Below are 26,804 nucleotides of genomic sequence, written 5' to 3'. Positions count from 1 at the left end.
ATAGACATGCAGATAAAATAGAATGGAAAATGTAGGCAAAGGTTTTGAATTGCTTACAGAAAGGATGCGTGTTCTCATTTTTTTTTTCTGTTAATTACTATGTTGCACTGTGCACCTATTTTTCTTCAAAGTATCACAGCCCTACTCTGGAAAAAGGAGCGGGCAGCAGCAGCTCTTTTGCATTTAAAGAGACATGCACGAAAACAGCATGTTTCTGCTTCCAGTCAAAATGGGCATTTTCAAAATGATAGAATAAATGATCTGTGGGGTATTTGGGGCTGAAACTTCACAGACACATTCTGGGGACACCTGAGACTTATATTACATATTGTAAAAAGGGGCATAATAGGTCTCCTTTAAATACTCCACAGTATGGTTAAACTGGACTGCAGTTGTTCAGTGAACAAGTGTTTTTATGATAAAATATATGCACACAAATGTGGCGGCCTAAAAATTTATAAAACATTTTTAGCAACACATATTCGACCAGTGTAATCAACAAATGTAAGCATTTGGAACATAATCTGATTCCTGTAAAAATACAAGTGCTCGATAAATCTAATATAGATACAAGCTAGTTAAATAAACAAAAATGTAGTTTTGCATAAAGCTAGTTCTTGTGTCTCCACAAGTTGAGTTTTAGCTTTGTGTGTTCTTAATCATTAAATTTTAATGTTTTATTTCTGAGCCAAATTAACCTGCCAAGTGTAAACCATCACACCAGATGGACACAGACGGATCCTGCAGCGTTTAGTGCATCTGCTCAATTGAGCTTCAGACGAAACGTCACACTGAGGTCGTTCATTACTCACACTCGTCACTCGTGTATCCAGAACCCAGATTTAGACTGCTTGTTTGGCCCGAGATGACATATCTGACGTACATAGGCAGATGACGGGCCATAAAATTGGAGAAACTGGACAACCCTCCACATGCCTGTTCCTAGGACTTAACAACGGGGTCCGTGTTCATTTTCTCAAGCTGTCAGAAGCACAGACGGGAGCAACAGCACCTCTCTCACAGTAAAACGTGAACGTGAACTTACCTACGAGTCCATGCTTGTCTAGCTGTGCTACACTTATCAGATGTGAAAACTTAAGTATCTGAAGAGCAGAACAACCTGCTCAAGCGGAGCATCACTCCAGGCATTACTCTTGTAAAAGCTGACGATCTAGTGCTGGTTAATATCCTTTGCTGTAGCGTTTAATAATCAGGAAATTATATCATACACTCAGGAGTTCATAAGGGGAGAGAATGAATCATCGCTCCGCGTTTATTCCACTTATCAAACCAGATTTCATATATTGTATGTAAGACATGACAAAAGCTTTCTGTTCTACGCTAAGTTTTTTGGTCCTAACCAGCCACCATAGTGATGAGTAACGCTAAATTTAGTTAAGATATATATCAAAATTTAGCATGACTCAGCACGTACATAGAGCACCTGAGGACCTGTCCTTAAGACACTTACGGTTTACAGGCAGCAGGCAATTATGGTTAGAGTTATAATAACTTAGGACAGAGAGCTGACTGAAAAACACCAAAGGAAATATGCTGAATTCATGTTAATAAAAATATTTAATACAAATATTTACACATTGAATGTGAGAGGATGTTTCTTTTTTTGATGGGTTATATGTCTAAACACACATAACTGCCTGCAATTAAGTATCAAAAGTGGTATATTATATATGGATATATTCAGGCCCTTCCAGGCTTAATTGCAGGATAAATGCGCTCAGAGGAACTGTCATAATTATTATTCTCATTGATCACAAGTTGTGAAGAGAAGCTTCAGTATGAAGCTACAGATGAGATAATTATATCTAATGCTTTAACATGGCCATATCAAACCCCTATAAAAACAAAAGACAAATAAAAGTGAATATACATAGTTTCCACAAAAATATTAAGCAGAAAAAACGGATTTTAACATTTACAATGAAAATATGTTTCTCGAGCACCAAATCAGCATATTATGATTTCTCAAAAATCATGTGACACTGAAGACTGACGTAATAACAATTCAGCTTTGCCATCACATAAATTACATTTTTAAATATATTTAAATACCTCTATAGTGTGTATATAAATAAAATGATTCTCATCATTGCCCTGACATAATATCAGATTTCATTCACCCTTTTTTTCTTTTTAGGTAACATGAACTAAGTCATGCAATAACTACTCCTTTTAAAGTTCAAGTGCATGATTTGGTTCAAAGAGGTGTCCCTGGAAATGTAAAGTTCATTACTGTTCTGATGTCAAGTTAATCATGTTCCTAACTAGAATGGACTTAACCCAAATGAGAGTGCACACCTAATATTCACTGCAATTTAACTTGCGGTGCTATTACCTCTGGCCCAATTTAGACACTGCATATTTCTAGTGCATGCTAACAATTTAGTAAATGTGAGCTCTGTAAGTTTATAATTTTTCATATTTGCTAAGCAGGGCTGGATGTTAATCAAATTTTAATTTTGAATATTTTCTTGATATACATTAAAGCAAACTTAACAAGTGCGGTTCATTTTTGGGAAAAAAAGTGAGGTGGGGGAGACGCCCCAAGAGCCTCAATTCAATTCAAACACTCGAGATGCAATACAATTTTCATCTTCCAACAATTATTACCATCCAGTTTTCATCTCTAACATTGCACAGATATACAGTATTTACACTTGCTGTATTATGAAAGGCTTTAATTATGTTGAATCTATTTATTTATGCTATTATTTGTTACTCATATATTTTCAATTTCAGTTGTTTTATAATCGTTTTCCCCTCCGTACACAAGATTAAAGAGGAAATTGCATTTTCAGTGCCTATGAAGGCCAATTCTTAATATTAATGTAGAAGAGAATAGACAGACATGTGAGCTTGAAAATAAGGTGTTTATGCAGAGGCTGAGGTCACAGAAGTCATTAAAACTTCATCAAACACTAAAGTGGAGAGGAACGACTTCTTGTGATGCACTAGAGTGACAGTGGAGTTTGTCATGATGATTCTGAAAAATCAAAAAGGTTTCTACTGAGATACTAATGATCTTAACATACATTACAAAGAAACAACAAGCACCTAGGTGTAATGTAAATATATTCCAGTAGCATAAAACATATGAATTTGATCATGTTAAACATATATAAATTGTAAAATTACTTTAGTAAAAGCCCATTAATTTGCCTTTACTGGTGTTTGGCAGCATGTTCTCTATAATTATCCTCAGTGTCTTACTCCTCAAATATTTCACCAAAAAGCTGCTCTATGCAACTGAGAGAACATTCTACAAATGTTTTAATGGAAACAAGCAGCAGAGGGATAAAAACTATTACCAACTAAGAAAGAAAACCACTGAAGTTGGTTTTAAAAGCAAGCCAGATTTACTGAATTTGTTTGGTGGCCTGGTGGTCTGTTCTTGGCCAAAAAATATATATAAAAAATGTCAAGACAAAGCTCATCCAGCCATGAAATTGATTCTGTAGTAACAAACAAGGGGGATCTGTTTCTCTCTACTGTTAATCAAATCATTTCAGAGAAGATGAAAGTAAAATCATTAGCTTCCAGCACTACATTACATCTGCTACCAACCTGTTGTCCCATTAACCCTGAAAACTGCTCAATAGCTAATTAAGGCAATTACTCTGAGCATGACACGACACTTAATCAAGAGTGACGGAATCATCCATATTGGTGGCTTCATTATCGGCGGCAGCTTTTGGTTGGAGCCGTAATACCAAGACTGTGATAAAACGAAGGAGTACAAATGAATCCTGCTTCGCTTTAGGCCAAACAAGCGGGAGATGAAATTTTGGAACGTATCTGAATGTGCACCCAATAAGATGTAACCTAATTTTCTAGCTCCCAGTGCATAATCTGAACATAATTACTTTAAATTCCTCTACTGGTGCATCAAGAGCTGTATTTACAAAGAAAATGCATCTAAATCAAGTTCAAACATCCCTGTCTGTGGTCCTGAAGAATCTAGTGCTGTCTTTGTATCTTCTAGTGCTATCTCTGCCTGCTGTGGCCTGACACCTCTTGGTCAGCACTTCCTCTGAGAGCACAGTGTGACAGACACCACTCAGGGAGGCCCTGTTACAAACCATCCACACTCAGAGTATTGATTTTTTTCCCCTCTGTCTCATCAAGTCGCTCTCGCCAGGACTTGAACTCAGCATTGCCCTTCATACAACAACTCAGTGCACAACAACTCCAAATGTGTGCTGCTACACCAGTGCTGCAATTTTTCACATATCAGTGCTAACCAAAAGGTACCACTGTTTTTGGACAGAGAACCAATTTTGGGATGCGTACCATGATACATTTGATCAATTCGATAATGAAATTCAAACAATAAATGTCAGTTTGGCACTCTTCAATGTGATATGTCATTAGTTTAAAAAGCAACATTAATTAAAAAAAGATGTTAAATTGATGTTAAAAGTTACTACGTAAGTTACCACTTACTAAAATGTATCATGTCTCACATAATTGCTCAATCATTGTTTCAACCACAAAAAGACGTCAATAAAAGCTTGTAAACTATATGTCACGAAATGTTACATTTACCTCAGGAAAGCCATTCAATGTCCATAGCTTATTAAGCAAACTAACTAAATAAGACTCTTGAGAAAAGCATATTAGGCATTTTCATTACATGACATTTTTGTTCTATTTACCTTTGTTCTATTTAACATTAACCTTTGATACCTTTGATATAACCTTTTTATTCCTTTGAGAAAATGTGCAATGTACTGTACCTAATATATATCCAAATGAATCAAATCGAATCATGAAATATTTGTCAATATCCAGAGTCCTGACATTTTACCCTAGACCCATTTTATCCTAAATTTAATTTACCTGATTGTCACTCTCTTTTGGGTGAACTATCCCTTTAAGTAGCATGGACTACTATCTAAATTTGTATAATTCAGTATTATAGTATTTATCAAATTACCGTCTACTGTACCATAGTATTACCATCACAGTACATTTTATACCACATGATGAGCTGGTTACGACCCTGCCATAGACTAACATTCAGGAATTAAATATCATTTTACCTTGATACACAAAATTTATGAACATGTGGGGAGCTGACATCATGTAACCACTAAAAATGATCTGAAGTGAAATGAAATGAAAAAAGATCTGTCATCATTTCATAAATAAAAATTACCATCATCAATAAAAGCACATGTCCAACTCTATCTGTATACATACAGTATATTCGCATAGGGTGATATATAGTGAAATTTGTATTGTCGCAACTATAACTGTAAACTATATTATCACATATATATATATATATATATATATATATATATATATACTGTATTTGCATTTATCACCCAGCTCTAACCTGCTAAATGTGACTATAATGCATAAAATATTATGAACATTAGCACTGTGATTTTCTGTAAAGCTGCTTTGAAACAATGTGTATCGTGAATATCGGTGTACAAGTAAATGACTTGACAATGAAAAATGTCCATTAGTTATTTGAGAAAGCCTCACTTCAGCTAAGGTGAGTGACAATGGACACACAATAAATATTTCTGAAGACTTCCAGATGAGTTGCATTAGCAGTGGGGATGAAAGCATTGCTGGACAGCTTTAACTTTGATCTGCCTTCATTAAACAGGAGCACTGGACAGGTTTATTGCTGTGATTGCAAGTGCCGTACAGTAATTAAACACAGCAGTAGTGTTACCCTCCTCTGCATGTTGTTTGTCTTCTTTATGTGGAACGAGAAACCATTTATCAAAGTCATGTATAAACAAGCATCTGTCTGTGTTCATATCGAATTTCAAAACCCACAGGAACCATGTTGCAATGCCAGTGTTAATGAAAAAAATGATGGTCAATGTGGGCAGAAGAACAGAAAACAGAACAAAAACAAATTCCTTTATTTTAAAGGCGTTGTATGTTTAAAGTAAAATTCATAAAGAAACTGTCTGCCAGCAAGCATATCTTAAATTTTAATATGCATCAAACAATGTATGACTTCACATAGCCACACATGAAAAAACATTTTTCGCAATAATGACTCGGGTGTTAAATGCTAAATGTAAAATACTAAATAAAAGTCAAAGATATCAATACAAACTCAAACATTTCTCAGTAACTTCAAAAAAGCTCAATTTATCGATCTACACTACAACTTACAAGCTTGTCATTGTCAGAATATGATTTTTGTCAATTTTTTTTAATTAGAATACAGTAAGTGTTGTGAAAAAAAACAAAATATTATCATTTAAAATTGCAATTTTTTATCGTAATATATATTTTTTTTTAATATTTAGCAGCCATAACTCCAGTCTTCAGTGTCACATGATTCTTCAGAAATCATTCTAATATGCTGATTTGCTGCTCAAGACATTTCTTATTATAATCCATGTTTTGAAGAAAAAAAAAAAACAGTTGTACTGCCTAATATTTTTGTGGAAAACATGATCTGATATCTACCTCATATCTAGATTATTATGATTATGATAACTGTTTGCAGGACTTCTTTATCTTCATGCTACTTATAAATGAAGCAGCTTGGTTTTGAAACTTCTAGTCATCAATGTGGGAAACCTCAGGTGGCCATCTAGTGCAGTCTTTAATGAATACATGCAAAGAATAAGTACCTGTATTGGAGTCCGACAACAAATCCATGCACGTCTGCTGAGCTAAAGAATTAATTCATCACACAATTAAAAACTAAACACATTTCGCATGACTGACCACGCTGCAGGAAAGTGGCTTTTAACCGCTGTTCCCACATTACGCTGACACTCCCTTACTGAGATGTATAGGCACACAAAAAAAACATTTTCTTATTGGGCTTAAAGTCTGAACACCAGACTACACTTTCCTTTGTGACTACTGCATAAAAGTGAACAACACTGCATATTCCATAGTAATGCATATGAGGCGCCACGTAGGATTTAAATCAAACTTCTCTTATCAATACATACATAACACACGTGCATATACACCTATAAATTACTCGCATATACATGTATGCTATTGGATGTTCAAAATACATTTATGAAATATACGTGCACACTAATATGAAATCCATACCAATACATATTATGTTAGTAATGAATGCATATACACTTGTGAATAACTTGCATATGGGAAACTTGAAAAGGGGGAAGAACGATTTCAGCCAAAGGCGGACGTGAACTCGGGTCTCTCGCGTCAAAAACACTGTGGTACACGCTTTACCACTTACACCATTGAAAATACATAGATATAGCCATCTTTTGTAATGTTGTGACATTAATGGGCAGAGGTAAATAACCCACGCCAACAAGGCGGCCTATTTGCACTTTGTAGGCCAGACTACAAATAGACCAGACTACAGAAAATATACTCCAGTAATCTTTTTTTTTTTCTGGGTGAGGTCCCACCCACATTTATTTTGCTTCCGACGCCCATAAACTGACGCATTAAGCCAGGTTAAGCGTATTCCTTATGGGAGGAAAACACGTTACGTTCTTATTCGGGACTCATCTGCTTGTCTATATATCGTATGCTTTATTAATAATGTGTTTATTGAGTTTGGACTTTTAAAAACACTGTTTTAATGCATTAAGCCACGTTAAGCATTTTCAAATGTCCCGCCGGAAGTGCCGCTGCTTCCTTTTACACTGAAATGCTTTCCGTTTACACTAAAAAGTTCACGCACATCCACATATGAAATCACTTGCATATACATATATACACAACTAAAGCATGCGTCTTTCTTATCAGAATTGTATACGTTTGTGAATTATATTTTGTATGTTTGCGCAAGTGTTTTATGGGTGTATATGCGTGCATCGAGTTTATATGTATGTGCATGGATCAAGTTTATATGTCTATGCGAGTATGCATATAGGTGTGTCTGCATGCAGCGAGTTTATATGTATGTGCATGTGTTGTTGTGGGTGTATATGCATGGACAGTGTTTATATGTATTAGCGAGTGTCTATAGGTGTATGTATGCGTTAAGTTTATATGCATATGCAAGTTATTCACAAGTTGATATGCATTCATTACTAACATAATATGCATTGTATAATATGTAATATTTCATATTAGTGTGCATGTGTATTTCATATATGTATTTTGAACATCCAATAGTATACATGTATATGTGAGTAATTTATAGGTGTATATGCACGTGTGTTATGTATGTGATAAGCGTGTCACGGTACGCCGTGAAAAGACGAAGTCTGGGTCCAAGTGCAGGTGAGGGTATTTAATGGAAACAAAAAGGCCAACACGGCACAAAAAACTAAACAGAAAAGGTCTGGGATACCAGACCACAGCAGACACTAGAAACAAAACACTGTAAAACATTTACACACGCCAAATAATGCAACCAGACAGAGTGGTAGGAGAGGGGAGATTATATAGTCCGTGGCGATGGGGAACAGCTGCGGGTGTAATGAGCGTGACAGGTGTGTGTAATGTGACAGGTGTACGTGATTAGGCAGGTGTACATGATTACGTGACCCCTCCTTTAAAGACCAGACTTTCCACCAAACCCCCCCAAAAGTCCAGAGGGAGGTGGAACAGGGGGAGGGATGGTGGGCCAGGCCCGCGTAGTGGAAGGGAACCTGGGCTCTGAGGCAGTGCCGGCGGGATGGAGACCCAGGGCAGAACCGGCGGCCACCACCGCGGTGAGTGTGGAGCTGCCACCCTGGAGCGGGCAATGGTGGGCTCCACCGCTTCGGGGGGCACATCAGGGTGGGGAACATCAGCGGACACCGCCGCCTCGAGGGAACTGTGAGCGGCGCAGCCACCTTGGGAGGCTCGTGAGCGGGCACCGCCACTTCGAGAATGCATGAAGTGAGCTCCACGGCCTCGGGAGCCTCGTGAGCGAACACCGCTCTCTCGGGGGCTTCGTGAGCGAACACCGCTCTCTCGGGAGGAACGTGGGCGGGCACCGCTGTCTCGGGGGCTTCGTGAGCGAACACCGCTCTCTCGGGAGCCTCGTGAGCGAGCACCATCGCCTCGGGAGAAACGTGAGCGAGCACAGCTGTCTCGGGAGGAACGTGAGCGGGCACCATCGCCTCAGGAGCTTCGTGAGCAAACACCGCTCTCTCGGGAGGAATGTGGGCGGGCACCGCTGTCTCGGGAGCCTCGTGAGCGAACACCGCTCTCTCGAGGGCTTCGTGAGCGAACACCGCTGTCTCGGGAGCCTCGCGAGCGAAAACCGCTGTCTCGGGAGGAACGTGAGCGAGCACAGCTGTCTCGGGAGGAACGTGAGCAGTCACCATCGTCTCGGAAGCTTCGTGAGCGAACACCGCTCTCTCGGGAGCTTCGTGAGCGAGCACCATCGCCTTGGGAGGAACGTGAGCGAGCACAGCTGTCTCGGGAGGAACGTGAGCGAGCACAGCTGTCTCGGGAGGAACGTGAGCGGGCACCATCGCCTCGGGAGCTCCGTGAGCGAACACCGCTCTCTCGGTGGCTTCGTGAGCGAACACCGCTCTCTCGGGGGCCTCGTGAGCGAACACCGCTCTCTCGGGAGCCTCGTGAGCGAACACCAGTCTCTCGGGGGCTTCGTGAGCGAACACCGCTCTCTCGGGAGGAACGTGGGCGGGCACCGCTGTCTCGGGAGCCTTGTGAGCGAACACCGCTCTCTCGGGAGGAACGTGGGCGGGCACCGCTGTCTCGGGAGCCTTGTGAGCGAACACCGCTCTCTCGAGGGCTTCGTGAGCGAACACCGCTGTCTCGGGAGCCTCGTGAGCGAAAACCGCTGTCTTGGGAGGAACGTGAGCGAGCACAGCTGTCTCGGGAGGAACGTGAGCGGTCACCATCATCTCGGGAGCTTCGTGAGCGAACACCACTCTCTCGGGAGCTTCGTGAGCGAACACCGCTCTCTCGGGAGCTTCGTGAGCGAGCACCATCGCCTCGGGAGAAACGTGAGCGAGCACAGCTGTCTTGGGAGGAACGTGAGCGGGCACCATCGCCTCAGGAGCTTCGTGAGCAAACACCGCTCTCTCGGGAGGAATGTGGGCGGGCACCGCTGTCTCGGGAGCCTCGTGAGCGAACACCGCTCTCTCGAGGGCTTCGTGAGCGAACACCGCTGTCTCGGGAGCCTCGCGAGCGAAAACCGCTGTCTCGGGAGGAACGTGAGCGAGCACAGCTGTCTCGGGAGGAACGTGAGCAGTCACCATCGTCTCGGAAGCTTTGTGAGCGAACACCGCTCTCTCAGGAGCTTCGTGAGCGAGCACCATCGCCTTGGGAGGAACGTGAGCAAGCACAGCTGTCTTGGGAGGAACGTGAGCGAGCACAGCTGTCTCGGGAGGAACGTGCGCGAGCACAGCTGTCTCGGGAGGAACGTGAGTGGGCACCATCACCTCGGGAGCTTCGTGAGCGAACACCGCTCTCTCGGGGGCTTCGTGAGCGAGCCCTGCTGTCTCGGGAGCCTCGTGAGCGAGCACAGCTGTCTCGGGAGGAACGTGAGCGGGCACCATCGCCTCGGGAGCTTCGTGAGCGAACACCGCTGTCTCGGGAGGAACGTGAGCGAGCACAGCTGTCTCGGGAGGAACGTGAGCGGGCACCATCGCCTCAGGAGCTCCGTGAGCGAACATCACTCTCTCGGGGGCTTCGTGAGCAAGCCCCGCTGTCTCGGGAGCCTCGTGAGCGAGCACAGCTGTCTCGGGAGGAACGTGAGCGGGCACCATCGCCTCGGAAGCTTCGTGAGCGAACACCGCTCTCTCGGGGGCTTCGTGAGCGAGCCCCGCTGTCTCGGGAGCCTCGTGAGCGAACACCGCTCTCTCGGGGGCTTCGTGAGCGAGCGCCGCTGTCTCAGGAGCCTCGTGAGCGGTCACCATCGCCTCGGGAGCTTCGTGAGCGAACACCGCTGTCTCGGGAGGAACGTGAGCGGTCAGCGCCGCTCGCACCGACATCATCGGGGGTTCCCGCACGCTGCGCATCAGCCCAGGACGCTCCGGAAGCGGGTGCGAGGCACTGGCCGCGGCCGCCCCCCGGATCGCCGCCTCGGGAGAACTGTGAACGGGCTCCGCAGCTAACTCCAACCTGAAGGCTGAGCTGCTCACCTGCAGAGCCAGGTTGATGTAGTCCTCCAGTATGGTACCAGGGACTTGAAGGGCTCAGCCAGGCCTCCCCAGAAGAAGACCATGAGGCAGGTCTTCTCCGTCGCCGACTGAAGAGCTCCTTTAATGAAGTCCCTGGCATAATCCTCCATGCTCCGGTCTCCCTGGCGGATGTGGAGGAACCTCCCTGCTGGACCCATCTTTGCTGGTTGCATTCTGTCACGGTACGCCGTGAAAAGACTAAGTCTGGGTCCAAGTGCAGGTGAGGGTATTTAATGGAAACAAAAAGGCCAACACGGCACAAAAAACTAAACAGAAAAGGTCTGGGATACCAGATGGCAGCACAGTGCATGTATCCCAGACCACAGCAGACACTAGAAACAAAACACTGTAACACATTTACACACGCCAAATAATGCAACCAGACAGAGTGGTAGGAGAGGGGAGATTATATAGTCCGTGGCGATGGGGAAAAGCTGCGGGTGTAATGAGCGTGACAGGTGTGTGTAATGTGACAGGTGTACGTGATTAGGCAGGTGTACGTGATTACATGAGATGAGTCCGGGAGGAAGGGAGATGTGACCTCTGGTGGCGACAGGGAGAAGCGCAGGGCCCAGACTCGTGACAAAGCGAAATTTGATTTAAATCCTACGTGGCGCCTCATAGCAAGCACATCTTTAATGTTACAGACCCCTAATATATCACAAAAACTTTCCAGCTTTGATTTTTCACATATTTTTCCACATACTCTATAAAACATCACTCTGAGAGTCAAATGTCAATATCCCAGCCTGGTTTCAATCTTTACCCCAGCAAATTAGACTGTGCCAACCAACGAATCATCAACCAAGCAGAACGCCCTAGCAACTGCAAATCAACATGCTAAAAACCACTTAGAACACCTTAACATCCACCCACAGACCACTCACATTTTCTTCCGAAAAAAATTGATATCACACATGGGAGGCAGGTCTAACTCTATTGATGGTATACAGTCAGCCAAACCTCAAATACTGTCATTATATCATTATTAAATATTATTAAAGTCTCATAGTGTAATCAAACTAAGCATTTCAAGCAAGCCTTTGAAGCTCCCAAATGAGGGCATACAGTATGTAGCCTTGATAAAAGGAGGGGAAAAAAGAAACAGACTTAATTCCAAAAATAAAAATGATCAAATAGCTAATTTTATTTTTAAAATAAAACTTTCCCACTAATTATTATTATGCAGAGATAAAAGTAAACCGATCCCATGATACCGTAAGCAGGAATTTAGCTACTGATAGTGCCAGGCTCTTATTTATTCTCTCTATTGTGGAGTGTGCCATGTGGAGCAATTAGCATTATGTTTCAACATCATCTTATCTCAACACTTCTCAGTCTCCTTCATTATTATGCAAGCATTTTAGTTTAACCACTGTCCAACCATTTTGAGCTTAATGTTGCTGAAATAAATTTCATTACATAAAACACACACTGAAAGAAAATGGCACCCATGACATAAATTAATGTAAAAAGCACTTAAAGCTTTTTGGTAACACCAAAATAAAGTAGGGCCTAGTGTATTTAATGGGAAAAAAATTCTTGACCATTGACAAAATGCGTTCTTTTCCTATGCAGTATGGATGCATTTCTGGACACACTATCCACCACCTTTTTGAGCATTATCCTTTGACCCAGATTCATACTATATCATAAGGAAGCATTTATATTCAGACACAAGGGCTGAATATGCATATTTCTCTATGTACTTTTTAGTAGTTGAAAAACAGTATGTAAAAAAAAGTACTGTGTGTGAATTCACAAAATTTATAAAACAGTAGATAAAAAGTTCCCAGGTATCCTACTACTTCTGGCAAGATTCTCAAGTGCACATCCAATTGATATCCCATGAGGCCATGGGAGAGGAGTTTTAAATGGCAGTGACACAACTGGTAGGTCACATGACAATGATAACATGATGAATATGTCCATATAATTCACATTAGACACATTCATACCATATAGAACGTATTTTTTGTAACAGTTGCAAAGTAAGTGTAACAAAGACTGTAATGTTAAGATCAGCATGCGGCTTTATTAGCAGAACAAAGACTAGTCAAACAGGTGTGGGATGTTAACGAGCAATACATACAACCAGGAGCAGATCAGAAATCACAGTGTGTAAACAGGCACAGGTTCGAGGCAGGCAGCAAACAAGTTAAGATCTAAGTCAGGGTAATACAGAGCAGGGGTCTCAGCAAGGAATCATAAGCGAGGTAAACAATCAAGAGGTCAAAATACATAGGCAGAGGTAACAAAAAGAACACTCTGAAACATCAGCCAAGGGAAAACAAAATATCACACTGAGCCACGTATGCGCAGTACATAAAGGGATAGTTCAGCCAAAAATTTAATTCTGTCATTAATTACCCACCCTCATGTTGTTCCAAACCTGTAAGATTTTCGTTCATCTTTGGAACACAAATTACGATATTTTTGATATTTTTTGTGCTTTCTGACCCTCCATAGACAGCAATGTAACTACAGTCAAGAAAGGTAGTAAAGAAATTCTTAAAATAGTCCATGTTACATCAGTGGTTCAACCTTAATTTTATGAAACTACAAGAATACTTTTTGTTTGCAAATAAAACAAAAATTTTGTTGAGTAAGTAATGTCAGGATTTTCTAAACTAAAACTATCCCTTTAAATAGTCTAAGGAATTGATAGCAGGTGAGGATGTAATCAGTCCATGTATGGGGTTATGGGAAATTTAGTTCAGAGTGTAACAGTTTGTGCTGTGTAGTTTTGTGTTTTGACCTTGGTCTGTGGTGTGGGAACTGCAGATCATCGCAGACGCAGTTCATTTTATTACTCCAGCAGCGATTGCTTGACTGGACTTCTATTTTTCCACTCAAACTCATTCTTTTGGGACCACTGGATCACATACATGATCTATTCTATCAAAATCTGCAGGTTGAACATGAAAGTTTGTGTATTTCACACTATCAAACAACTGACATAAACTCAAAGATACAAATCAGATACATTTTAAGAAGTGCTGTGCTTAGTTCAGGCAAACATATCAAATGGTCATGCAAATGTAAGCTGTGTCACATAGAGTCGACTATTTATAAACATGCAAATTAAAGACGCAATCTGGATGGCAATCTGCTCACTGAGATCATACCCTGTTCTCAAGCACTCAGCTCTCAGCATTCAAAACCACTCAAGGCACATCATGAAAATATCCAAACACACCAAAGACATTTTAGAACAACACCGATGGTCCCATATTTAAGTGACAGAGCTGCCAGATGTGATAAAGAGGAAGAAAGAGACTACATCTGAAATAAAAAAGAGATCTCTTTATTTTTCATCTATTTCTCCTAGACATCTATGAGAACACAAGGAAAGTATATGGGGAGTTTCACCAAAGCTTTTGCTTCTCATATTTTTCTATAAAAATGATAAAATGTCCCTATACCCTACAACTATCACAGAAATAGGTAGCTTGAGAAATCTCACCTGTTTCTTTGACAGGTAAACTGATGTTTAGACAGTCAGATAACTTTGAGACGCTTCCTTATTTTGAATGTTTGGCTTTTTTGGCATATCTTAGAGCACAGAAAATGCCTTGCTTAAGTTAGTGAAACGGCTAACATCACTTGCAGCACCATGAAGAACTAAATGAAACAAGACTAAACGAGACAGTTCAACCCAAAAATGAACATTCATCAGGTGATCATTCTCATGTATGACTTTCTTCAGCAGAACAATAAGATCTTTTCAAGATTTTTATTAGTTTTGGTTTAATTTTTCCCAACTATTCTATTAAATTAATTCTCAGACTTTTTTTCTTTTAGTTTTTACTTTTAGAATTTTTACGCATACAGCAAATAAATAGACTGCACAAATATGGTTAAAACACTGTTCATTGAAATAAAGAAGTAGGTTAAGTATAATATAATACTTTGTCAATGTTCAAAACACTTATACATAAATATACTAAACAAAAAGATCTAAGCAAAGCAATATTACAATTGACATTTTTAGTGATATGATTTGAGTAAGAATAATTATGTGAACATTTTTTTCCAGCATAGGCTATTTCACATATTTTTTGTGATATTGCTGTGTTCATCTAAACAGCATTTTAGTTCATATCTTTTCCGCCTAAGCCTGTAAGACTCAGTAAAATTGTCTGAGGAGCTGGACAGTACAGGTCGGTCAGATTTAGGTCTACTGATCAGATTAGGTGTTATGAAGGTGACTCTACTTTGGCCCCTTCCCTGTTGTCGACCGCCCACTCTTCTCATCATTTACCTGTCAGCAGAGGCACGCCAAATAAGGAAATATGACATTTTACCATGTGGCGGTGATGAATCACGCTTGTAGTGACTTACTTTGTACAGATACCTTTGGACAGGCCTGACTGATCACGGTTGAAAAATAACACGCAGAAAGCCTCTGAGCTGGCATTTTTCCTGTCACAGTTTGATCTGTCAATCTGTCAAATAAATAGGGCTTCAGGAAAGTAGTAAAAGGGGAGTAAATCCCTGTTTGCAGCAACACTGACATCTGCAACACTAAATTTGCACTGCACTGGCTTCCTTCCAAAATTAAAGACGATAAAAATAAGACTCACTGGTATAGACTAGTTTACCACGCAAAATGAAGTATTATTGTGTGACAGGCTTGAATGAAAGATGTTTCCTCTAGCATAATATCGTAATCATCGCTGAACAAGTACTGGTGCTTTTCCATGTCTGATCTATTACTAGAAAGATATCTCAAGATCTTGTTTCAAATACTTGGGCCTCTTGTAAGCAATTCTGGTAGATCCCAGGAATAGACTCGGAATCTAATAACTAGACAGCTCTGTGAAATCTTCTGGCTTTAAAATACGCTTTTTAACACAGGAAATAATTTTAACCCACAAGGATTCCTAAAAAGGGACTGTTTACACAGAGAAAAAAATCCACCCACAGGAATTATGCTGGTAACACAAAATCAGAAGTTTGTCTGCCTAGAATAGCAGTCCCATCACATTACATATCAAGATTGTAGAGGAATTTATATTAGCGCTTTAAATAAAAATAAAAATACAAGATGCACATTTCTTCTTTTGAACAATGTTAAATTTCTTGCCCCATAGATTTTTATTGTAGGTGCATAACTGTAAACACAGTTTACCGACCTGGGAAGTGCAGCTCAGTAATTACTTGAGGAGTGCATGGTCTTCTAACAAATAGCAGTAATTGCAGCTCACAGTATGAAGGCAGTCTGTTCTCCGCAGTACAAATATTCATATATAGACTGTATTCCAAAGGGTTCAGAAGTAAACTGTGTGATTCCCCGCAGGCCTCACCTCTATGTGTGACTCATCTGCTATCAAATGAATATCTATGTTTAACATCATTACATTGTGCTCAGCTTGATTCTGAGAAAAGTCTGTAATGAAACTCCAACTTCTGCTATGGTAATTATGAGAACAGTCAAACATTTACTTTCATGAAGCCAATCATGGCTCAATCTAACAAATATGACCCAATCTAAGTTGTCAAACAAAGAAATTATGGAACTTGCCACTTGTGCCACCACATTTCCAGAGCCATTCATTTTAGTTTAGGATTTTTCCCGTTTGAAATTACGATACAGGAAGAAAAGATGAAGATACAGAATACATTTTCGCTAACCATATTTAGACAAGCGTGTCGGGTTTCTCACATTTTTCCAGTAGTCCCTCACTGCAGAACAAAGATCCAGGGGGTGGGGCTGGATCCACATCTAGGGGGTGGAGATTGGTAGGTTTAAGGGTGGAGATGGGTGGGTTTAGGGATCAGGGGGTGGAGACGGGAGATAGGTTTTATTTGTAAGGTGGGAGGAGTTAAATCTGGATCCAACCTCGTCCCCTGGATCTTGTGTTCTGCAGTGAGGACCATCTCCGTTTTTCTGTTGGCTGTTTAGTATAAAAACTAACACTGTCCGATTCACAAGTGAATTGATTCTTTTGAGTTCATTGGTTAAATGGAATAGCAATTGGTTCACATTTCACTCTGAATCGATCAGACAGTTTAGTTACGTTTCGTTTGTTCGAGTGGTTTTTCAGTCGGGATATTTTATAACACACAGAACAAAAAGGGCACTAAGTGAAGTGTATATTTATCATTAATCCATTAAAACTAAATTGCCTGTCATCCTCATGTTTATCTTTGCCAGAGATGAAGAAGGCCTAGATGTGTTCAACACCTGTGTACTCTTGTACTGAAAACAATTGCAGATAAAGACTGCATTCACCTATGTCTCATAATTTAAAGTACATTCACTTTACAACATATCCAGTAAACACCATTTAATGTTTCTTTATTTTCTATATTCTCTTCAGACATCAGCTATAAGTCCAGGCCAAAGCTACAACTGCATCCAATAAGAGAACTGGTTTAGACTATTGGAGGAGACTCATATATGCTATAGCAGCATTTTCTGACAGCAGTGTCAAAAGAGCTGAGCGTCTGCTCTGGCAAGACCTGTCTCATTACACTGAGTAGCTTTCACAGTACACGCCTCAACCTCTCAAGATTTATACAGATTTTCATCAACATGAGGAGATGCAGCTACTCTTCCTGTCCTGAGGACTGTTGTCAGCTCTGACTTGGGAGGTAGCAAAATATTAGTTTGTTAACCAATTTTGGGGAAGAAATGAGGCTCTTTGTATAACAGAAAGCACAAAATGAAATGAACTGAACAAATGAACCCATTTGAGTCAATTAACTGAGGTATGAAACTACAGGTAAGACTTACAGAATACCGCATTAGACAAGTATACAGTACAGTGAAATGTAGTGAACTGCATGCTAGGGCTGCACGATATCGGAAAAAACTCACATTGTGATATTTTGTTTTTCTGCTATATATATTGCGATATGAAAAAAAATCACCAGATGACCTGAATAGGTCTATTGGGGGGGGGGTCAATGACTGGGGTGATATTGTAGGCGAGTAAATCAGCATAGAAAATAAAATTACAAGCATAGAAAGATATCATAGAACAAAGATACAAATGAAATAAACAGTGATTTATATTTTTCAGGTAAGTCTAGCAGTATTCAGGTACAGAAATTGAATAATAAAATTTAAAATAACTCTGCATAGTCTTCACTGTATAAATGTGTTACAGCTACAAAAGTGCTTTTTCTTTTTGTTTGATTAAAATTCATGACACAGAAAGCAACAGGAGCATCCATTTTCTTTCTCAATTGTTTACCTTCACCTAAGCCATAAACAACTGTGTTTACAAGGATACTTGCAGAGACGCGCATTTTGACATAGTTTCGCAGATATGTGTCATTTCAGGCACAAATAGACACAGACGTGAATGGAATTCAGTGTTCACGTGTAACTGCGTGACTCTCACCGTGTCTACACGGTTGTGGCTAGAAGGGATACAGCTATGGCTAGAAAATAACAATAAAGTCAATTTGCTACCTATCACATTCTGTTTTATTAATGTCTACACCTACCCCTTACCCCTCAGCGTGACAAAATGAAGTGTGCAATATTGAAGTGTGCATTCCCAGTAAGCCCTGGTGGCCGTAGCTGTATCCCTTCTAGCCTAAACCTGTCTACACTGGATACGAGCAGCGAGGTACGATGTGACAAAATAATACAGAACCCCTTATAATCAGTGATGCTGTCTGACTACACCGGATGCGGTGCAGTGTGGTACGGTGCCGTGCTATGCGACACAACAAATCTCCAACAGTAAACTGATGCCTCATTCTGTTTATGATGTACTGACACAAAGTTCTAATGATATGCAGCAGTCACTTTGTCACGTCCATTGTAGAAAGACTTTAGCTGTTGCGGTACGGGGTGGCACCTATGCTCATAGAGTATGCGATTTCATACGCAGCTAGATTCATTCAGTAAAGAAACAAGTGTCTCTTAATAAGCGAGTCATTGAATCATTCATTTAATCAATTTGTTCCAACAACAATTTATTATTTATATTCAACTGTGTGTTGCCTGGAGATTTGTTTTGTGCTTTGGTTTTGTTTGGTTATTTTTGTCAGAACAAACTTGTGTCCAAAATGTGTACTCTATATTAACCTCTTTGTTATTGTACTTGAAAACTGTATCACAATCATCAGTCATGCTGTTGGTCTGAATTTTAGCATGGATTTTTGACTTTGCTTAAATATGGCATAGTCTACTGTGTTTTTTCCCAAATGTAGAAAAAGCATTGTAACAAAATGCTGCTTCAAACATCAAATTGTTTTTCAAAGGCCTTTTTTGCCCTTTTTTGCTCATATCATAGACTCTAGCTCAAACAGAAGCAGTCGACTCAAAAGATGCACCAACTTTCCCTTTCCTTTTAGCACATAATTATCACAGCAACTGGATTACAGCTTTTGCTCCAGAGAATATGGTGACCTGGATTAATGACACGTGAAAGCAATCTCCAGACCCCGCCGCGTCTAACCCACAAGGGCATGCTCAGCCCTTCACCTAATAAACATCCCATACCAATGAGGATGCACAGGACTCGAGCAGGTCCCTCCAGGCTGTAAATCCAACAAATTTAGTTCCCGCAGCCCCATGCATGCTTACAGAGAACCTGCTAGGGCTGACAGATCTAGCAGAAAGGATCTGAACATGACAACAGCAGCCATCTAACAAGCGCAGTGATGTGAGGAACATTTAAGGAGGAACAGGAAGAAGAATTTAAAAGGTGACAAGAAAAAGCGCTTTGCTTCCTTGCGTAAGGTGGGTGATGGTGTCTCAGTATCGATCTGTGCCCATGCAGATGCTGACAGTAATTGTGTGTCTCTGTGTTGACTATAATGAATAAAATATCATGCAAAGAGTGTTATTGTGCCAAGAGGATGTCATCACTTTCTCCGTGTGAGTAATAATGGCCCATTAGTGCAGCTGCAGGTTACTCATTACTGTGATTGTCTGGGAAATGAGGAGTTTGTGAAAGTATTTGTACTCTAATTGTTGAGGGGGAACGGAGAACCTCGGCTGTGAATGTTTGGCCTTTCATAAGAACAATGGGAGATTTTTCTAGGTCTCATTACATTAGTGTGAAAACCCAAACCAGAAGCCATGAAAACTTAACACACATTCAGGCACACGAGCAAAAAAAGGCGCATGTTTTAATATTGATGAGTTGATGAGTTAATACATAATGTGACTTTGTTACGCAATATGCAGAGGACAAATTTAGTAAAAACAAACAAAACTTTTTTTTTTCTAGATGTGTACAATTAGAGTACCAAACCCCATGTTTAAGTATACTTCGGTTTGTAACTCTTGCCACAGACAGGGGTTGAGTGCCTTTCAAAACCTGAATTGAGAATGCTATTTAAATTCCTGAATTTGAATTGCGACGGCAACTGTGATACAAAATTGCAATTCAGTTTGAACATAAAGCATATTTACAATTATTTGAAATGTAAAGAAATTCATACAGTTCAACAAATTATACTAAAAAAAGATAAGTTTATAAAGATTTACAAACACTGAATATTGGCTTTGAATGCCATTAGAAATGTATCTTGTTTAGATGTTTCATCATATTTAATTAATTTAATGAAGACTTACAACCCGAATTCCGGAAATGTTGGGACGTTTTTTAAATTTGAATAAAATTAAAGCTTTCAAAAAACTTGAGCCAATATTTTATTCACATGAGCCAATATTTTATTCACAATAGAACATAGAGAACATAACAAATGTTTAAAGGGAGAAATATTACACTTTTATCCACTAAATGAGCTCATTTCAAATTTGATGCCTGCTACAGGTCTCAAAAAACTTGGCATGGGGGTAACAAAGGGCTGAAATAGCAAGACATTTTGAGAAGCTTCAGCTGGGAGAACATCTAGCAACTAATTAAGTTAATTGACATCAGGTCTGTAACATGATTAGCTATAAAATTAGCAAATTAGCTCATTTTGTGCATAAATTGTAAAATTTCTCTGTTTAAACATTTGTTATGTTATCTATGCTCTATTGTGAATAAATATTGGCTCATGTGGTTTGAAATTCTGTTAGTTTTCATTTTATTCAAATGTAAAAAAACTTTCCGGAAATTCAGGTTGTATTTCCAGAAAAGGAAAGCCAATTCAATTCAAACTCACTAAAACTAATACATTTTTTCTAAATTCTGCTACAGACACTAATGACATGCTATTAATTTTTTAAACAATCGGAATTATGGTTTTGCCTGCTGAACAAAACAGACAAAAATAACAATACAGTGAGGGAGGGGCTCAAGTCATACAGTATCTAAGATTCTTACGTAAGGAATCGTAAAATGCCAAAATGGACACTCTGTCTCTCCATAATATGTGCTGAAACTTGCATTTAAAAATGCGTTTTAACTTTTATTCCAGTAAGCAATTAACCGTTTTAATGCTTTTGTGTTCCTAATTATGGACTAGCTGTCTTAGTGTTTTTTGTTTTTAACTGCAAACTAAGAGACTGCTTCTGTAAACATGTGCAGATCGTTTGCGGTGCCTTTAATCTCAGAACCTGTGTGCAGTTGGCTTAGTTAATTGCATCTCATTTCAGCAGATTGCACATTCGTGACTGGCCAGAAACTCCATTTGGTTATAATGCCAGGGGACCTGGCAAATTTAATTAGTGCTAAAATAAAAAGAGGCAGAGAGAGGTCCTGAAGAGAGGCAGAGCTATGATCGAACGAGAAAGGAAGGTGAAAAGAACGAGTCAGGGGTTTTTCCAAATCAGGGGGTTATATCATCTGAACAACATAATTTAAATTGATGTGATGCCTATGGGTAAAAATATGTGAGGACTGCATCCAAATAAAACCCTGTCGGTCTGAAATTCATCTTAATTGTGCTGTTATATGGTTGGTCAGTTATCATAAGATTAGAATCTTTAATTAAAAACAACTGAAATGCTTTACACAATCCATTTTACTGACGCAACAGGTCGTATTTCTGGGTGAAATAGAATATTTAATGTGGATAAAATTGGATGAGACTTGATCAGACGAGGCCTTGGCACACATCCTCAGTGAAGACCTTGCTGACTGGACAAGCCCTTAGTACCCTCACTGAGCCTGGTTTCTTTCAAGGTTTCTGTCACCTGATGGAGTTTGGGTTTCTTGCCACTGTCACCTTTGACTTGCTTAGTTGGACTCTAAAAAACACTTAATATTTATTATTATTATTGACTTGATGGCACTGACACCATCGGATGAAAAAAGTTAAGATGGATGATGACATTGTTGTCATCTGTAAAGCTTCTTTATAACTGAATCACACCTTGCAGCATTGACACTGTTATTGAACTGAACTGAGTCAACATTAAACTGACTCGAGCTGAATAACAACATTCCTGCCTTCTCTAGAACGGCTAATAGCTGAATGGAACTCATTTCAAAATAGATGAACTGTACCAACACTTGCTCTGAATAATGACACTATTGTCTTTTTAGTGCTGCTCACAGCAGAATTTGAATTGTCTCCGTAATTAAGTTTCCATTACTGATTCTGTTATTTTCCTGTTTATTACTGCAAAGCTGCTTTGAAACAATCTTGACTTGGCTATTTATTATTCATGAGGAATTGATTGGCTCTTGAAAAGTAGCCATTACATATTATTTATAACAACTTTCACTAATGCATCATGTACAATAAGACCAATGTGCATTAAAAAAATAAAAGTGGTCAATGTTGTTTTAAGCCTGCTCAGTTAGATTCTCTAACTGTTGCTTTGTTTTGACAGTTTTGACCTGGAAGAGAAATGCATGACCATAGAAGAAGACAAACAACCCAGAATAAGAGACACAAGAAGAGAAGTCTCCCTGAAGAGATCACTTAGACTCTCCCTTCTCATCGACTCTAACAGTGTCTGTTGATCTGCTCTGACATGGCTGACCTTTCCAGGTCCTGCAATGTGCCCGCACTGTTCGTGCCAAGCTCAAAAGGCCACACCATGCCTGAGAAACCTCATTGCCACATTACCAACTCACCATCGGCAAGAACTACTTCTGCATGCTCACAATGACAAAAAAAAACACACAATTATTTTGCGCTACTGCACTAATCTGGATTATTAGATTATGGAATACTGTGAGTACTGTAAATTTCAAGTGGCCTTCAAACACAGGAAAAAATGAGGATTGTATGTCCGTGAAAAGCCTCCTCCACACACAGAGTGATCCATCTTAACTGAAATAAACAGAGTTGGGTATCAGGATGAAATTTTCATACAGTCACCACTTAGCACATGCAGTTCAGAGAGCAAAAGCGCCTGTTGTCAGAAGAGATTTATTTGCGTCTTCTAGTGTATCTTTAGAGAAGCAATGCGAAGCAGCATTATGAAAGCACAGAGAGAGCGAGAGATGGATTTATGTTTCATTTAGGCTTCGGTTCTCTGTCGCATACAGACTGTGAACTTCAAGAACGAGCCGGCTGATTCTGCAGAGATGAATCATATAACTGTGGTCTTGTAGTTTTGGGGTACGAGTGTGAATTTCTCTTCACCCAATAAATGTCTCCTCTCTGAAACTTCCTTAAAGGCAACATGCATTTTTTTACAGCTGTTCCTCAAAGTATTATTAAGTATTAATATTTTCTTTCATTAAAATACATGTAGGCCGAGCAACTAATTAACTTGATCCATTTGCTTGGCAACTGTTAAAATGAGTGATTTCCAAAACTAAGATTTTCATGATAACAGAGCAGAACAGAAACGGACACAGCCTGTTGTGTCAAACATAATTCATGGACTAACATTAGATCAGCAAGTAGCCGAGGATGACGACAAAGCTATTTTATATGCAATTTATGAGAACAGCATTCCCAGGCACTAAAAACACATATGTCTTTTATTCACAGGCACTTATAAAAGTGAAAGTCTGCATATTTTCGCCATATTAAGCCAACATTATACTTAGTAAACAACTAAAATAACTTTTTAATGGCTTGCTAGTCCAGACTGGCACTGTCAGATTTATGGATGGAAATGCTTGACGGCTCGGCTCGGCTTTATGATACCTCATTTAAAGTTCATTACAGCGCAGGCTCTCAGTCATTTAAACGGGAATGCAGAATCTGAGTAAGAGAGCTATGGTCACAGAGACTGTAGAAAATAGCATTTTAGGCTTGACATTTGGTCGTTTTGACTGGCTATCTCTTTGTTGTGCATTTTAATGTGTTTGCCATAAACCATGTTGGGTGATAAGTTAATAATATCACTGTCACATTAATAATATCACTGAGTGACACAGAGAGGCCACAGGCAAAGAAAACCCCCAATTATACTGTCTTTTCTGACAGGGTAAATATAACTATTTAAAATGATATGTGAAGTAGATTCATCTTTACAGGTAGAGAAGACTAATGATGGACTAAAATGCCCTCTAAATAGTGAAAACAAGCATTATAGATAGGAGTAAGTGCATAATGGATGACTCAGAGTCTGGAAAACATAAAGTGACTTGGTTTTAGTAAAGGCACCACAATATTCATAATGCACAGATCTCTTTTAGAGAAAATGCATTCTACATCACAAAATGGAGTGATTGATTGGCTTCTGTGTTTAAAATAATTTCTCATTCAACTCGTCCAAATTTAGCAACATCAGTACAACATGCCAGAGGAAATATAGTACCTATAAATTCACCTTTAAGTACTTTAATTCAGGGGTGCAAAAGCGGTTGGCACAAATTTTGGTTTAGCTTGTATGTGAATGCTTCAAATGAACTCAGACCCCATTAAATTAAACTGGATGGAGATCTCTGAGTGCATTGTGAGCACAAAACTTTATTATTTCACACTAATAGTCACTAACAATAATCTTAGAAGTAAAATAACACCTCTTAACAAAATGGACAAAAATAAGGCCTGATTCTACTTTTTATGTCCAAGAACACTGTGAGTTTAAATAGAACTGGCTTCACTTTTTAGGACTAGTTAAAGAAGTATGGGTGCACTCAAAATATCCTCACTACTTTGCTTAAGGGCTTAAAGTTGAGGTAAAAGTTAAGAAATTACGACTTGGCTATGGCATACCCCTACACTGTTAAAAAAAAAAATATATATATATATATATATATATATATATATATATATATATATATATATATTTTAGTTGTAAATTAAGATTATTGGAGTAATGTGAAGTCTTTCTTCAAAATGTCACGTTTAATTTAATGAACTAATAATGCCTTTTTCTTTTTTTAAATGTAATAGCAATTTCTAAGTAAAAATTGTTTATAGCCTACATCGAATTTTTCATTGTATTTGTTTTTTTTATAATAATTATTAGTAGTAGTTGTAGTACTAGTATTCTAAGCCCACTTTTCTAAGAGTGTGAATGCAATTTTGGTCTATTCAAAGTGGACTCGTGTGAAAGACTACATTTTACACTTTATCATTACCTTCATTAGAGGCAACAGAGCGGCAAATTAATTCTCCGAATTAGTTTATGAGAGAGAGGGAGGCGCGTTACCTCTTGCGCTTTGGAGACTGCCTTTTGTCCATTATCACAGGCACGCAGTTGGTCAGTTCCGTCCAGTCCGCGTGCAAGCCGCAACTCCAGCCCGTGGAGAACCTCGAGAAGAGCCAGGACTCCTGCTTACCGGGCCGGTGGCACGTGCATTTCTTCTGTCCCGCTTTGCAGTCGCACGGCTGCTCCAGGCGAATATTCTTGACCAGGTGCCTGCCAAAGGTGGTCCCGCCTGTCTTCTGAATGTGCAGAAACACAATCACATCATCTCCCTTGATGTTGAAATCGACGTCGCGTGTCAGATCGCGCTCCGTGAAGTTGAATTTGGACGCACATTTAGGTGTGCTGTCATCCTCCAGGTCATCGGTGGTCAGGTCTGGAGTGGACGGGGGACCGATCCTAACGAGTTTGTCTCCTGTCCTAAAATGACAAGCCTGACCGCCTGCCGGACAAATATACTGGTACCCAATCATGACAAATAGAATGGCTAAAATTGGGATGAAAATCCATTTGTTGGGTTTATCATTCATTTTAACACAAGGAAATTCTTCATGCAGTTAGTGTGAATCATGATCTCCTCTCCAGGTCTTCTTCCAGGACGCTCGTGTGGGATCCAGCCGAAAAAACCCATGCCACATGTTGATATGGTAAAAAAGAAGTGCAAAAGCGTGACATCCAAGTCTTCACATCAAACTTGCTCTCTCTCACAAAGTTGTAAAGAAAGTGTAAGTCACCAAACAAAATGCATAAGCAAATGCTGTGTAAGAACCGAACATCGTGGTAAAATAAAGTGTAGTCTTCAAAATACTAACGTCTGCTCGTTGTGTTCAGATGAAACGGTTTGAAGTGCCTCGTTGGTCTGTTTTATTCTGCGGAATGTCCGCGCACTCGCGATGAGACTGTGCTCTCCATCCATCCCGCGATGCGCATCGGCGGGATGATGCGAATGATGTCAAAGAGACGCGAGCGTTGTCGCACCGGTATAGCACGAGCTCTTTCGTAGCACGCAAACAATTTCATCTGCACCTGGTCCCAGTCCAGTGCTCTGCTATATTCAGCAATAAAGTCGCCACTGCTGAGAGAATTCACTGTGTGCATGTTATTATTTTCTTCACAGTTCTGTGCACTGTGCAATCTTTGTGCCGTATCACTTTGTGGAAAATCCTATAAAGGAATGCTAAGGGGACATGAGTTGGAGCCAGTCCTAATTAGTTGAGAAGCCTTATGGCTTATTGTAAATTCGTTTAGGATTTTTTTTCTTTATTATTTGTTTGTTTGTTTTTTCACAA

General features: G+C 39.8%; 1 protein-coding gene across 1 annotated transcript in view; it reads right to left on the bottom strand.

The window, feature by feature from the left end:
- The window catches only part of hs6st3b (heparan sulfate 6-O-sulfotransferase 3b), a gene marked incomplete at both ends in the record, with an annotated part of 78,230 nt that extends 52,185 nt beyond the window's left edge, over positions 1-26,045 (bottom strand). Inside the window, one exon of the mRNA XM_079426895.1 lies at positions 25,519-26,045. Coding sequence (XP_079283021.1) covers positions 25,519-26,045 — 527 coding nt within the window. The remainder of the gene's footprint in view (positions 1-25,518) is intronic.
- Between the last annotated feature and the right edge of the window lie 759 nt (positions 26,046-26,804).

The sequence above is a fragment of the Barbus barbus genome, assembly GCF_936440315.1.
Source record: "Barbus barbus genome assembly, chromosome: 10".
NCBI classification, from domain to species: Eukaryota; Metazoa; Chordata; class Actinopteri; order Cypriniformes; family Cyprinidae; genus Barbus; species Barbus barbus.
The sequence above is the reverse complement of the archived record's forward strand: the minus strand, read 5'-3'. Positions and strand labels throughout refer to the sequence as shown.